Genomic DNA, 16,800 nt, shown 5'->3' on the forward strand with positions numbered 1-16,800 from the left:
TTCAGCTGCTGCCTGAACTCCTCTTTCTGAACAGATCTGTGTATTACTGCCTCAGCCCACAGAACATAGCTAGACAGCACCTCTGGTGTTTTAGCCGCTGTAACCTAGATCCTTATCTTTGCCTAAGAAACATCTCTTCTACCTCAGTAATACTCTAAGCATAACTATGAGCTTGACTGTATATTGGCGGGTAAGGGATAAAAATCCAGTTTTAAAAGAATGATTACCAATGGTTTTACTGAGCCTTGTCAGTTTCAGTTGCTAAGAAATTATAATGAAATGTAAAACATGAGCGAGCTATAGATATCAAGAACCATGTTCAATATCTTTTCCACTACATCTAAATCAAAGGGAGGGATAGAGGGATATCCTACATGGGTGTGTGTCCTTCAACCTTGCTACGACTAATTAATCCACTAGAGGAGCAGCTATTTAAATCTGCAATTAAAGTGTTAGCTGATTAATCAACAGAAGATCAAAGTAATTAAAACTTATAAACCTTGTAATTATAATTTCAAATAGTGACCACTGTCTTCCATTTAATTTAACTTTTTAAAACAAGTCTAAAGATTGGGAAATGATCTTGTTAGGTAAACAATCTTCAGTCTAGCCCAGAAGCTTCATTTTTTGAAGGCTGCATTTTAAAGGCTGCATTCCTGGATATTATTGCAGAACTCACAAGATAAGCTAACATCCTATGTCCCATGCTGGAAAAAAAATGGGAAAACGTGCAAAATATTTTTAATTTCAAGCAAATGTTAGAAATATATTGTACTTACCTACAGTAATAGAGGACTCACAGTGATAGTAGCCATTAGGTTGCTTTTTTTTGATCATTGAGCAAAGATCCAGACGATTCAGCAATTCGTCTCCAAAATAATAGTTCTTGTATTTTTTATATAAAGCTGGGTCAATTCTTCTCACTCCCTTCAGGTATCAAAGAAAAAAAGAGCACAGGATCAAATTACATATTAATTGTTGTAATAATTGTAGTAGTTTACCATCTTCACTGTGCATTAAAATGTACTGGTTTTAATATTCCTACTGAGCATTTCAACAAAGTGAAATTAAAATAAAACTGCTTGATTGATTGGAGAACTCCATGATTACTTCAGACACCAAACAGTATTGTCATAACCCTTCCTTCTACGCTATCTGTTGATAATCGTACAGCAGAACAGGGATTGGAAACCTGTTAAAAATAATGGATGGTTTTCATGGATGCCTACTACTAGAATGCATTCATGTATTGCCAGCACTGGTGCAGTATCATTTGTATAATATAAACAGCAAATCATGTAAGCAGATCTATTCAACATTACAATGATAACATTTTACTAATTTTATCTATCTAGTAGCAATATATTTTAAGCTTATAGTATATGTGAAAAGTAGTGCCAATAGCTACTTTTAAATTATAAAAAATAATGCAAGAATCAGATCCTGAGTTTAGCGTTCAAAATTTCAAAGAACTTTATAGCTGAATCATTATTTTTATACTTTACACACTAAGAATTTAGCAGGGATATATATGTACATTGCTTCAGATTTTAGGTATACGTGAAGGTAAATTTTGTTTGAATGTTCACTATAAATCGGGAACAACACGTAAGTGCTACTATCAGTTCATTTAAATTATAATTATTTTATGATTCAATCAATAGTAAGAAGCAATCACACAATTTTTTAAAAAATCAGACATTTATTTACTTTGAAGAAGCTTAATGGTTACCGGAGTAAAGACTAAGCAATGATAACAGGATATGGTCATAAAACTTTTATGGTTTTATCACTGTCCAAAATGTGGTTTCATTTTTCTAATTACTGAAATAGTACTGACATCTAGTGGTAAATCACATGAACTATGTATGTGCTTTTTTAAAGCATACACTTGCTGTTCATATTTAATGTACACACAGAAGTACAAACAGTACCAGCAAGCCATCCTGTCACACAGTGAGTCATTGAGAAAAATATACCATGATTATTCCACACTGACATGTGGCACATCTAATGAACAGAAGAAGGCCATGAACCTCACAAGCCTTTCTGAATGTGAAAAGACTATGCCAGTTTTCAAGATCTATGTATAAAGTCTTTAGAGTCAAAACTTTAAATCTTCCTTTGGACAAGCTGCTTTGTGTTTACAAGTAGCATGTTACATTCAATCCTTGGCCTCCCTCTGGGTAATCTGAAATGGTACAGCCCAGGAACAGACCTCATGAGGAGGTTCTACTTTTGCCTGGTAACTCTTACTTAGGCATTTTGTCTGCCTGGCTGAGGGAATGAAATGTTTTTGCAAAAGAACAGATGGGAACTCTTCAAATGAGTGAAATGGTCCTTTACTCTTTTTAAATAATATTTTTATATCCCTGTGTCATTCTAGATAAATTAACTAAGTTAATTGACTTGGAAACAAAAAAGGTTTTTAATTTAAGACCAAGAACCCACACACATCACATTCATAAACTGGTGATTAAACGGAAGTATTTATTTCGTTCTGGTGGGTTTTCCGGGCTGTGTGGCCGTGGTCTGGTGGATCTTGTTTCTAATGTTTCACCTGCATCTGTGGCTGGCATCTTCATGGTGTATCACAGAGGGAAGTCTGTTACACACTGTATTTATATTTCTTCGATTTATTTACATTTTATATTTATATTTCTTCGATCTGTCAATCTCTTTATCTACCTTTATTGTGGCCTGCTAATGAATGCTCTTTCCAGGAAGAACACTGAGGAGCTATCTAGGGCAAGTGGAGCCTGGTACCTCAGGCCCAGCTCTGTTTCATTTCTGAAGAATGTGGAAACTTAAACAGAAAGGACTATAGCATACAATTTGAATAGTAAATGGGATCAAAAATACTTTTGGTAGGGAAAGTGTTACACATTGTGTACATTGGGCAGGGGAAAATGAAAATTTTATGAGGGTGTAAAAGCTATCCCCCTATCTGCAAGGGCAGAAAAGGCAGAATCAATCAAGGATTAAACTATCAAACAAGATTTGAGGTGAAAGAAGAGATCAACAAACAAAAACATTCCAGCATTATCAAGTAGAAGAACTAACTCTTTACTACTTTTTAAAAACCTTCTGCTTAAAGGTCAGCCTAAAGGCACAGAAATTAAGAGTTAAATAGCAAGAATGCATTTATTTAAAATCAGGTGTTTCAGAACATTTGTGACAGGCAGAACCAAACTCATAATGATAAAATTACTGCTTCACATTTTAGAAGTGTTCAGAGACTTAAAAACTGAGGAAAAATATTTGCATGGGAAAGATCTGAGTAAACCTTAGGATGTGTTGAAGAATTTTTCAAAATATATTACCAGTTGAACAATAGCAAGGCATCATAGGTGGGGATGGGGGAAAGGAGAAACTATTGTGAAATTTCCCCTGACCCAAATCTGCCACACCAGAATATTTAAAAATATGAGTCTGAGCAGGCCAGTAAATTGGTGTACTCAGTCCTCTGCATGCTGTTTGGGAGAGGAGAAAGAGATGGTCCCTTTTTTATTTATAAAATTATATTTTTCAGTATTCCTGGAAAGTTTCCTAAATATACAGAACTCCTTATCTTGTCTGTTGGTAGCTTGTTTTCTGCCCCACTGATAGGAACTTAATCATGCAATTCAGAGATAGAAAAGGAAAGCTGGTGGTCAATGAGAAATCAGGAGCAGAGTAACCCAAAACCTCTCCTTCAGAACACAATATTAGGGGCTTGATAAGCTCTATTTTCTCATATTATTTTATTTCTTTCCCCCTTTAACTGACTCCGAACTGTTCTTAACATTCTAGTGGTAATAATCAAGCTCATTGGGCTATTTCTGAAGTTCTTTTCTTCTTTCAGTGCTCCAAGCAATAGTTTTTTTTTTGGACACATAGAGGTCCTCCAAGTGTGGAAAACACTGACCTTGGATTAAGGCAGGGTCTTTTGCTGTTTTCATGACAGGCACTAGATCATTTTTACAATTAAAGTGAACGACAACGTAATAATAACTGCTGCTGCCCAAGAAGGGGAGGAAGTGGTCCAAAGGTGCAGAAGAAGATACAGAAAACCCCACTGTGTGGGTAAAATCTGGCCACAGCCGTTTTATTAATGTGCTGAGAAAAAGAAGCAGAGGCACAGCATAGGGAACAGATCTGGTACTGGGCAGCACATCTGCTGTTTCCCAGTGACCCCGGGCAGCATGTCTGCTGTCTCCCAGTAATAACTTTTCCCCAGCCTGATGCATGGGGGAAAACACCAACGCCCGGAGCAGCAAGCTAGAGGGAGCCATTGGGGCACTGGCCTCTGGTTGAACTCCCCTTGTGGCCAGGAGGTGCAAGCCTCTAGCAGCCCCCACAGGGGCCTATGGTTCAGAGGCTTACTCCTCCCCCAAGGCCTCTTATGGAGGTTCCTATCACATGGGGAGAGCCAGCAAATGAGGAGAGCCAGACTCCTCTTCCCCTGAATGGATCAGTCCCCATGAGCAACCTGCCAGGCTATGACAATGCAAATAACAACAACAATCACCGTAACCAGAATGCCAACAACAAAAAAACAAGGCAGGGAGGGAGGGAAGGAGAAGTCATAGGCGGTTGAGTGAGAAGAGGTGCGGAATGGCCTGGACTGCCCATATAAGGCCATGGCCCCACCTCCTCCAGGCACATCACTCACTCATGCCAGCAGCTGGACAGGATGCCAGTGCTGAGCCTGCCCCTCTCCCTGCCCCACCCCCGGGCAGCAACAGCGGCCAAGGTAAATCTCAGCCACTCTTTCTTAACACGAAGTTACAGAACCTCCTTCTACCAGCAGAGTCTCTTGTGCCAACAGAAAGGCTAATGGGTAAATTAAGAGGGAAAATTTCCCAATTCCCGCACCACATAATAACCACCTTCTTGTGCCATAAGGCTTTCCAGCATGATCCCCTGATCTCTGACCTCATGTCTTTAGAGAGGAGCACATAAGAATGAGCTGATGTAGGAAGTCAAAGTTATGGGAAGATATTCTTCTAAAATAGACCCAGTTGTAGTCTTGACCCACGAGGCCCCAAGGGAGAGACGAGACGCGGAGATTCCATCTGGTGGAGAGAGCCAGTAGCAGGAAGCGTGGGATCCCGTGATCCTGGCAACTCTGCTGTGTGCTAGGCTCTGCCTCCTTTTATTAGGGTTTACAAGAGGGGGGGCAATGTGGGCGGACCGGGAGGCAGGAGAGCGGGAGATCATCATGTGATGCATGATCTCATCGGGCTACTACGTGCAGGAGGAAGCATCCGCGTCTGGGTCTAATCCACACCTGAGGGCAAGAGCCCCTTTGTCCCTTTGTCTGGGACATCTGGAGACCGTGAGTCAGGCATCTCATGACCTGTGACTCACAGGGGAAACGGGGGTTGGGGGAGCGAGTGCGCCCAGAAGGCCGTAGCCGGCACCGGCATGCCTGGCGCTCCTTCTACGGTTCTGCTGGGTTCGCGGGCTCACCCCTACACCCAGTATCTTTTATTTGTATTTTAATCTATTGGTAATAGTCCTGGATTTGGATCCTGCCTTTACTTTCTGCTTTCAGAGGAAAGTTTGTTTCTTAGTATAAGGGTGTCATTAGATTCAACCCAATATTTAGATAAGCCTAAGGATACATCTAGAAATGCACAAAATAAATACATTTAAAATAACAGATACATTCTAGAATAGTGGTAATTCCAAATGAACCCAACAGAACAGTTAATATAATGCATCAGCAAAGTTCTCATTGGCCCTACTTTACAGCAACCTATAGTCAAGTATATTCGGTTTAATTATGTTAACTATGAAGTACTACAGAAAATAGGGCAGTTAAATAAATTTAATAAAAGTGATGATTCATGAACACAATGCGGGGGGGTTGCTTTTAAATCAGGGTCAACTTTTCTTCTATATCACTTGTCTATAACTTGCTTATAGATTACTGTTTTTTCAAAGAGAGCCCGTCATAAGTGTAACAGTAGTCTGTCCCAGCAATGTTCTTCTCACCAATCTCTCTCTTTTGTTTCCTCTCACAGGTAGGTTCATTCTGTGGTATTGTTCATCAAAGCTAGCCTCAATGCTCTGAGATCAGCTTTCAGTGGATGTGAGATCTTCCTTTTCCTTGTCCATATTTAGGAAGGCATGTAAAGCTATATTATTTCAGAGAACTTGGTGTTGATTTGATTATCATGCTGTAGCTGTTTTATTTGGATTGATGTGTTTTATAGCTTTTCAGAGCTCTCTCAGCCCCACCCATCTCACAGTTGTGAGGGGGGAAGGGCAAGGAGATTGTGAGCCCCTTTGAGTGGTGGAACAATGTGCTCACTTGCCTTAAAAGTCCCTTGCGTGGCTACCATAAGCAAGCTGAGACTTGCTGCATTTTACACACTCACACATAATCCATAGAATGGATGGATACATAATGAAATGACATTGATGTGGAGACAAGAAATGACTGACTCAGGAGAAGGCAATTATGTGTCAGGAAAGCAGTATGTGTAAGGAAAGCAGGAGAAAGCAATTATGTGTAAGGAGCAGCAGTGGCGTAGTGGTTAAGAGCAGGTTCATTCTAATCTGGAGGAACCTGGTTTGATTCCCCACTCTGCCGCTTGAGCTGTGGAGGCTTATCTGGGGAATTCAGATTAGCCTGTGCACTCCCACACACGCCAGCTGGGTGACCTTGGGCTAGTCACAGCTTTTCAGAGCTCTCTCAGCCCCACCCATCTCACAGTTGTGAGGGGGGAAGGGCAAGGAGATTGTAAGCCCCTTTGAGTCTCCTACAGGAGAGAAAGGGGGGATATAAATCCAAACTCTTCTTCTTCTATCACAGGATGAAGCACTAACAAAATATTGTTGTTTATACAGCCATACTACAGAGTTGCAAAATGAGTGCAACCCACTGCCAACCAATACCAATTCCTCTCGCTGAATATGAAGATGAACACGAGCAGTCTGAGATCTACATGTGTATACTGTGGTTTGCGGGAGAGCTGGGAATCACTTATTATGACACTGGAGATTGTTCGATCTATTTCATGACTGATGCACCTGACAATGAAGACCTTAAACTCCTTCACAGAATAATTGATGAAGTATTTCCCCATTGCATATTAACTAGTGCTAAGCAAGATTACACCTTAGCCAAATTCTTAAACAATATAGCTGATCCAGCAGAAGACAGGCAGGGACGGGGAAAGCCTGAGATTGTCTTCTATCCCAATACAGATTTTGGTTTAGAAGTGAGCAAGCAAAGGATTTTGTCTAAGCAATTTTCCTTCATTCCTTCTCACATGACAGCAGCTGAGAAAATCCTCTATTTGTCCTCCATTATACCTTTTGAGAGCCCACTTGTCATTCGAGCATTAGGAGGACTGCTAAAGTTTCTTGACAGAAGAAAGGTTGGAGTCGAACTTGAAGGCAGTAATGTTGAAGTTCCCATTCTGTCATTTAAAAAATTTGCACTGACAGATATTGTGCATGTGGATCAAGACACTTACTGTGTACTGCAGGTATTTAAAAGTGAAGTTCATCCTTCTGTATATAAACATGCGAGTGGGAAAAAAGAAGGACTCAGTTTGTATGGCATTCTGAACCACTGCAAGTGCAAGTGGGGAGAAAAGCTGATGAGACTCTGGCTGATGAGACCCACCCGTAATGTGACGGAGCTAAACAAACGCCTTGATGTGATCCAATTCTTCTTGTTAGCTCAAAATCATGAAACAGTTCTGACCTTACAAGACTGCCTCAAAAATATTAAAAATGTGCCCATGATTCTTAAAAGAATGGCTCTTTCCAATACAAAGGTAGGTGACTGGCAGACACTGTACAAAACTGTTTACAGTGCCATATGCCTCCGAGATACATGCCGTTCCCTACCCAGCACCATTGAGCTTTTCCATACTATTTCTCACATCTTCACTGATGATCTGCACTATGTTGCCAGTCTAATCAGCAAAGTGGTGGATTTTGAAGCAAGCATCTCAGAAAACCACTTCACTGTCAGACCAAATGTAGATCCCATCATTGATGAAAAGAAACGGAAGCTAATGGGGCTCTCAGACTTCCTCACCGATGTGGCCCGAAAAGAACTGCATGACCTAGATAATCAGATTCCCTCATGTAGTGTTGTTTATATTCCCTTAATAGGATTCTTGCTCTCCATTCCACAGCTGCCCACAATGCTGGATAAGAGTGACTTTGAGATCAAGGGTCTGGATTTCATGTTCTTATCGGAGGAACAGTTACACTACAGAAGTGCCAGGACCAAAGAACTGGACAGCGTGCTTGGTGACCTGCATTGTGAGATAAGGGATCAGGAAACACTACTCATGTACCAGCTACAGACTAAGATACTGGAGAAGTCCACTGTTCTTAACAATGTGATTGAATACATAGCACAGCTGGATGTTCTTCTGTCCCTGACAGTGATGGCGCGAGAAAATGGATATACCCGACCCCACTTTTCTCCCTCCCAGATCATCCGTATTAAAGATGGAAGGCATCCACTGATGGAATTGTGTGCAAAAACTTTTGTTCCTAATTCAGTGGACAGCAGTGAAACCTCTGGCCAGATCAAAATCCTCACCGGGCCCAATTCATCTGGAAAAAGTATATATTTAAAACAGGTAGGCCTCATCACATTTATGGCTCTGATTGGCAGCTACGTCCCTGCTGCTGAGGCTCAAATAGGGGCAGTAGATGGAATCTACACAAGAATTCACAGTAGAGAGTCAGTATCTCTTGGACTATCCACTTTCATGATTGATCTCAACCAAATAGCCAAGGCTGTGAATAATGCCACTGAAAAGTCCTTGGTACTCATTGATGAATTTGGCAAAGGTACAAACACAGTGGATGGTCTATCTCTTCTGGCTGCTGTGCTAAAGTACTGGATCAGACAAGCAACCCAGTGTCCGCACATTTTTGTTGCCACTAATTACCACACCTTGGTACAGCTGAGGCTCCTGCCAGAAACTCATCTTGTGCAATACCTGACCATGGACACCCACCAAGATGGAGATGAGCTTGTGTTTTTCTATCAGATCAAAGAAGGTGTCTCCACAGTCAGCCATGCTGCCAATATTGCAGCTCTGGCAGGCATGCCTTCTAAAGTGATTGCCCGAGGCCTAGAAGTATCAGAGCTTCTCCGCAATGGAAAACCTATCAGACGTACTGACCATTCTTCTAAAGAGAAACAGTTGGAGAATTGCAAATCTCTAGTCGATAAATTCCTTTCCCTAGATCTCGATGACCCCCAACTAGATTTACAGGCGTTTATGACCCAAGAAGTGCTGCCATCTGCATCTTCCATTCTCTAACCTAGTAAAAAGATTGTGCTCAGCTGGTATTCCCATTCAAAAGAAACACTGCTGTATTCTTAAGTAAATTCTTCAGCAGATGCCAATTGGGCTTATGAAAGTTGTGATCCACCAAGCTGAACACAGCCCACTATCCTTATATTGTTGCCTATCAGGTGTGTTTGACATCCTAGCAAACCTTTGGCAGATGGTATGCATGTGTATTTTTTGTATACATGCCTTTAGCCTGCATTCTACTAAATCATATCACCTACTGTTTAATGTTACTGTCTATTATTTGTACATTTCCCAAAACTGACTCCTTCAGCAAAAGTTCTAGATTTACATTTTTAATTTAGCACATATTTCTTAAATAACATTAAATCCTCAAATAGTTAAAAACATTTAGATGTTTATTGAAAATTACAACAATACTTTTTGGTACACTATTTGAAATTATAGTACACAAAGAAATTGATTCTGTTGCCATTGTTTCCAAAATTCCCATCTGCTGTGTACAGTGACAAATGTGTAGAATGAAACAAAATCTTATACATGAGTTTGGTCTAGTTGTAAACACTGAATTTTCATGCAGTTGCAACTTACTGCTTACTGCCACTGAGACAATAGTTTTCTTTCTTCACCTGCGGTCTTCTAAGTGATAATGGAAGGAGTAAATGGCAGGACTCTGAACAAGGCCAGCTAGTAACAGAAGAATCTTATACTGTTAGCCTAAGCAAAATAACTTGGCTTAGGATGGCATTTCTATGCTCTTAGATGTCTCTTTTGGAATGGCAGGGGAAGGACACTAAGAAAACAACATCAAATGATGCTTGTATCTGGACACAGGAAACTTCTAAAGACCTGTATCCGAAGGAAACACAAGTAATGGGAACATTTACAGGAATAGCAGAAGTCAGTTGGTGAAACTTTTTGAAAGGGAAGAGTATGAGGGATACCTAGAACTAAATCAATAACAAAATGTTAATATGATAATTAAAATAATCTAATTCAAAATTAAAACAATTTAATAATATTAATCAAATGTGTAGGCTTTCTGAGTTTTTAAACTTCGTTTTTCCATTTCTATTTATTGCTGTTATTTAGTTGTACATAAATATTCTCTTCATTTTTAAAAGTATAAATTAATGCTGCATAATCTAAAAAAGTAAAGATGTAATTTCAAAATTTCAGATGCCTTACATGTACTTATGTTTCAGAAAAACACTAATAAACAAGCAACTCTACATAAAAGGATACATTATTATACAGCAGACAAATCTGGAAGATTTTCTAAGCACTGCTGGGAAATTCTGAAGAAAGAAACTAATAACAATTATAGAAACATTTCAAATATTAATATTCCCGGGGCTGCAACTTAAAACATGTACATTTAAATTGAAAACTCTGGTTGAACATTTTATATAACACAGGTAAAGTTGACAAAAATTAAATCAATGATTGTTTTTTGAATGGTTTCTGTAACACAGGAAAAGGACATACCAGGACTTGCAGGAGGTCCCTTCATTTTACCCTGTACCCACTTCTCTGCACAATTTCTTCATTCACTCCTCCTTTCCCATCTCCTCTTCCCAATTACCAACCAAACTTTCTTTCACCTGATCCCCAGTCTTCAAACTTGCTGGTGGTTCCCAGCCTCTCAGTGATGCAACTGGCCTCTACCCTGGCCAGGGCCTTCACTGCCCTGGCCCCTGACTGATGGAATGCTCTCCCTCCAGCCATCAGGGCCCTGCGGGACCTTGGACAGTTCCACAGAGCCTGTAAAATGGAGTTGTTCCACTGGGCTTTGGGGGGGGCAGTTGCTGATTGCCTCCCACGCCACTACCACCCCCATTTACCACCTTAATTGGTTGCCATGTGCTGTGCCTGGTCCCCTCCCAGGGGTTGCCATCCAATGTTAGGTTTTCTTCTGGTTCATTGTTGTTGTATTTAAATTGATTTCATTTTAATTGTTAGATTATGACTTTTTAATTGTTTTTTTATCCCCTGTACATCACCTAGAGCCCTTTGGGGATAGGCTGTATAGCAAACCAAACAATAAATAAATAAATATTTACTTAATTTACTATACTTTTCTCCCCAGTGGGAGCCCAAAGAGGCTTAGATCATTCTTCTCTCCTCTATTTTATTCTCACAACAATCTTGTAGAATATGCTGAGAGAGAGTGAAAGGCCCAACATCACTCAGCAGCTTTCACAGTAGAGCAGGGATTTGAAACTGGGTTTCCCAGATGTCATCTAACTCTCTAACCATTGTACAACACTGTGTCATAGCTTTCCTTCCCCACTGACAGCCTCTCCATGGGAAAAGTCTGGCCTAATGGCGCAGTACATAGTCATTCAAGTCATATCGGTCATGGCCAATGCTAGGCTTGGCCAAGGCTGCTGTAGGCCCAGGTAAATTGTGTGGCATTGTCATCCATCATCGACATAACACTGCGTGAGTCATACATTGCATATTTATTAAGTTAATCCGTTGTTGCTGTTCTGACTGGCTCTGTGAAAGGGCCCTGCCTTCTCCCTCCATGTCTTGAAGGCTTGCAATGCTATAAGGACAATGCAAATAAGGAAATAAAAATTTTATGCGGTTGTTTTACTATGGGAGCAGGGGTTTTATATTTCAGATTTTTCTGGAAACCTGGGTTCTTCTTTGGTTTGTGAAAAGATCTGGTTTGTCCGCTCATTGCTCTAGTCTCCAGATTTCACTGAGCTGGATATACTGATGAAAAGCAAGGAACCAATGAAGCATCTCATTTTCCTATACCCATTATTTCCCCTTTCCCTTGTCTGAAAGCCCCCACAGCTTTTCCCCTTTTCCTGCTTCCTTCACTCATTCCCACCCAACCACCAACCTAACTGAATCTGCCCCTTTCTTCAGTTTCCCACTCTCTGGTAGCCTTTCCCAGGGGAAAATTCTACTCGTGATGCACAGTCACAGCTGAGCCAGGACCAGATGCATGGTGAGTAATCTGCACAGACTTGTGGAAGCGGAACTTCATTTTTCCCTGAATCCCCTTTCCACATGATTTCCTCTTGTCAGCTCCCATATCCTCAACTTTCTCTGCTTCTCTATTTCCACCCACCAATCCACCACCCCCACCTTCAGCTACATTTAAAAACATAAGAAACATAAGCCATGCTGGATCAGACCATAGTCCATTAAGTCCAACGATCTGTTCACAGTGTGGCCAACCAGATACGACTAGAAAGTCCACAAGTAAGAAGACCACAGCAGCAATTATTCTTCCTTTATTCCACTTGTATTATTATTTTTATATATGTGTTATTATTTCCACATTAATTATTTGTTCCCACCTTTCTCCACAATGGTGTCTTATATCCTGCCTTTCTCCCACATAGGGACCTTCATTTTATCTTCACAGCTACCCTGTGATGTACATCAGACTGGAAGTGACTAGCCCAAGGTCACCCAGTGACGGGTCCAAAGTCACCAGTGAGTTCTCACAGCAGGCTGGGGATTCAGGCATCTCCCTGATGGCTGTGTCTCTCACTTCCTCCCATCAACACTTTCACTTTCTGCCATCCTTCTGATTTTGGCTTCTCCTTCCATCAAGCGCCACTTCTTTTGCTCCTCTACGTCACCTTCTTTCCCATCTCCTCTTCACCCATTATCTTCTCTTCCCTATTAGCTCCTTTCCCTGAATCCCAGTCTGCCTCCCTTCTGATTACAACAGTTTGGGTTGCTCCACCAACCCAAAATGCCACCTGAACCTCACTATCTCCCAACCAACACCAGAAAGTCTCTGTGTGTACAAATAGAGCTTTAACAACTTGGGGTAGGGGGGTTGTTTGTTTTCAGAAATAGAGCTTTAACAACTTGGGGGAAGGGGGTTGTTTGTTTTCAGAAATCTGATTATTTTCTGCAAATTGAAGAGGAGACCCTCCAGATTTATAGAAACCTATTTTCTAGCCATGAGGAGTTCTCAGTACTACAAACCTTAGATAAAATGGCTGCTTAGATAAAATTCCATAATTTATGGCAGTGAAAACTGAGAATTTCTTTTATAACAAAAATAACTTTAAATGGTGTGTGAAATTTTATAATACGAACAGATCTTATATCTGTGCATCATCAAAACTTCCTTTTTAAGAAGAGCCTTACTACGGAATTGTTTTGATTAGGGAATCAAAGCTTTGGGACTTTGAATGTGGCGGAAAGGTGGTATAGAGCAAATCAATAAAATGGCTCAGAGATCAATCAGAAGCATAACAAAACATAGAAAGAAAAACAAGAATATATAACTTTCCCTGCATTTATTTATTGCATATGGCCATCACAACAGCTAAAACCTGGTTCAACTATGTAGACTAATCTGATTACAGAAAGAATAAAACTGGAGCCATTTTCTTTTAGTTTTTATTCCCCTATACAGTTATTGTGGAAAATTAAGTGATCATACCTGTTTTCGAAGTTCTGGGGATTTTGACAGCTTCATGAAAGTCAAGTGAGGCTTAAGAGCTTTGTCATCTCCTGCAAGGATGCCCTTTTCTTGAAATATCTTGTTCATAATTTCTAGGAAAAGTCAGATAAAGAGACTAAGATGCCCAATAATGTGCAAGCTAAAGAAATGTGCCCAAATATGAAGGACATATTTTTTCATATTGGGGGAAAAGAACCAACAAGAATTATTTTCAGTTTTTATAAAATTCCCTGCAGCAATTAACCTGAAACATAAAGTACATATAATTAAAAATGGGGCAAATACCTCTTGATATACCAATAAATGCTACAGTCCCATCGTATAAATATTACTCAATAGTAGTTGGAAAAGACTGCCATAAATGAACTGTCCTCTCACTTGTCAGACTTCATATCCGTCAAGGTCTGATCCACATAAGACAAAAAGGGTCGTAGCCCACTGTAGTGCTGACCCACACTAATGCACCCGAACATTCTACTTTGGTACCTGATACCTCACACATCTCTTGTCCTTAATCTGGCTTGCTACATGCATATTCAAGTAAACATTTTTCCCACTATACTTTCTGCTGGGAAAAAGGTAAAAGGTAAAGTTTCCCCTTCAGTCGTGTCCGACCCTGGGGTACCACTGCAAGCAGTGATTTCATAAGCAAGTCGTTTTTGTGGGGTAGTTTGCCATTGCTTTCCCCGACTTATTCTTTACCCCCTAGCTATGTGCTAGGTACTCATTTACCAACCAAGGGATGGATGGATGGATGGATGGATGGATGGATGGATGGATGGATGGATGGATGGATGGATGGATGGATGGATGGATGGATGGATGGATGGATGGATGGATGGATGGATGGATGGATGGATGGATGGATGGATGGATGGATGGATGGATGGATGGATGGATGGATGGATGGATGGATGGATGGATGGATGAGTTGACCATGAGCCAGCTGCCATGATATCTGACCCACAGGGGGCTCAAACTCCTGACCGTGTGACTAGCAGTGCACGCACTTAACCACTACGCCACGTGGCTCCTGCTGGGGGGAAATGCATGTATAAAGTCAGAAAAAACCTCCCACATTCAGGCCAAGTTGACAGACAGCTGCACTTTTCTCTTTTCTGGTTCTTCTCCAAGATAGCAACAGCGATGAGGGGTCAGGCCTCTTGGTCACTACTACCGTATATACTCATGTATAAGTCGAGTTTTTCAGCACATTTTTTGTGCTGAAAAAGCCCCCCTCGACTTATACACAAGACAGCTGTATTTTAAAAAATATTTTAGGGTTTTTACTTTGTCGGCCACCAGGGGCGCAGTTTTTGGTCTAGCGGCACCAAAACTTCAGGATATCATCAGGTGACACTCCTGATGATACCACCCAAGTTTGGTAAAGATTGGTTCAAGGGGTCCGAAGTTATGGACCCCCAAAGAGGGTGCCCCATCCCCCATTGTTTCCAATGGGAGCTAATAGTAGATGGGGGCTACACATTTGAGGGTCCATAACTTTGGACCCCATGGACCAAACTTCACCAAACCTGGGTGGTATCATCAGGAGGGCCTCCTAAAGATACTCTGAAATGTTGGTACTGCTAACATAAATATTCCTCCCCTGACCAAAAATCCAGTTTTGAAGGATTTTAACTCTTGTGTTTTAGCTTGGATGCTGGTTGGGCTAAGGTTTTTGTACTTTTAAAGTTATTGTTGAGACCATATTGTTTTTGTTGACTCCCTTATCCACTTACAGAGCTAGTTTACTGTTTGAAATAAATATTCAAAAACATTTAACCTACTGATGCCTCAATTAATGTAATTTTATTGGTATCTATTTTTATTTTTGAAATTTACCAGTAGCTGCTGCATTTCCCACCCTCGACTTATACGCAAGTCAATACGTTTTCCCAGTTTTTTGTGGTAAAATTAGGTGCCTCGACTTATATGCGGTTCGATTTATACACAAGTACATATGGTATATTCTTCCCAGGTTCTTAAATGAGAATGGCATATTGAAACCGTCTCGGAAAGATTCCATCAGTCTTCCCCTGTAGGGGAGCCCAGAGCACTTGCCAGTGTTCATTCTCAGTTCATGTAGGGCATTAATAAGATACTACTAAGTGACCAGCACCTAGTGATATCCTAAAATATGTTTCATCATCATCTGTATACTCTGGCATTCTGGGTCAAATATGTTGAGGTTCAGCAGCAATAAATCAATGTAGAAAAGGCTCCATGGGGGATCAAAGCCTGGGGAGGAAGGTTAGGGAAGGGTGCCTGTCATAGTGCACCCACCTAGGGGGATGATTAAAAAGGAGGGTGGGGGAAGAGGAGGGGATCCATCATCTGGACATGGCCCACCCACCCTGGAGGGAGGGTTAGGTAAGGGGAGAGGAGAAGAGGCCCATCGTATGGTCATGACCCACCTGCCCTGGGGGAAGAGTTAGGGAGCGGGAGGTGAGGGTTAGGGAAGAGGGTTCATCATCTGGTCATGGCCCAACCTCCCTGGGGGGGGCAGGTTATGGAGGAGGAGGGTCTTGTGAAATGAGCAGCCTCTTTCAGAATACGATTTTTAAAAAATCCTCTTGATATGAAAAAATAAATATAATCATATTAGCTTACTTTTAAATAAATATGCATTTGTTTCCCTCCTTTATGTTCATACAGCCTAAGTGAGTAATAATAATGCCAAAGCTCACGCAATTGTTTTCAGTAAAACAGAATTTGCATTAAAGCTAATGGGCAACATGCACACTTCATTAGCCTTCATGGCAGCCAACAGAGATAAATTTGACTTATATTAAAAATTCATTTCAAATAAATGTTTGCATTTATATAAATGTAAGCATTTATACTAGTATCATTATGTGATAAATGTAAACAGAGTATGTCAGTGAGGTATGTTATTTACATTTATTTAGTAAAAATAGGTCATCTGGGGCCTTTCAGGATACACAAGCTGTATCATTCGCACAATATTATGGTCTACTGCAATGTTTGGCCAGGGAACTTAAAATGGGTAACCACTTTAAGTTAAAAACCACAAAATAGCACAAACACCAAAATCCAAAAGACAGA

The 16,800-nt window shown here is 40.7% G+C and overlaps 2 protein-coding genes across 5 annotated transcripts in view; one reads left to right on the forward strand and one right to left on the reverse strand.

Annotated features, from left to right (window-relative positions):
• AKAP7 (A-kinase anchoring protein 7) overlaps nt 1-16,800 on the reverse strand; it is a 155,510-nt gene that overhangs the window by 76,742 nt on the left and 61,968 nt on the right. For all 4 annotated transcript variants that reach the window (XM_048490637.1, XM_048490661.1, XM_048490643.1 and 1 more), the window contains exons 5-6: nt 13,714-13,826; nt 780-927 (exon numbers count right to left, since the gene is read on the reverse strand). In XM_048490637.1, the coding sequence (XP_048346594.1) occupies nt 780-927; nt 13,714-13,826 (261 nt within the window). The remainder of the gene's footprint in view (nt 1-779; nt 928-13,713; nt 13,827-16,800) is intronic.
• MSH5 (mutS homolog 5) lies at nt 6,861-9,293 on the forward strand. Its single transcript, XM_048490626.1, has one exon. The coding sequence runs from the start codon at nt 6,861-6,863 to the stop codon at nt 9,291-9,293; it is 2,433 nt and encodes an 810-aa protein (XP_048346583.1).

This window comes from Sphaerodactylus townsendi, linkage group LG01 (genome assembly GCF_021028975.2).
Source record: "Sphaerodactylus townsendi isolate TG3544 linkage group LG01, MPM_Stown_v2.3, whole genome shotgun sequence".
NCBI lineage: Eukaryota > Metazoa > Chordata > Lepidosauria > Squamata > Sphaerodactylidae > Sphaerodactylus > Sphaerodactylus townsendi.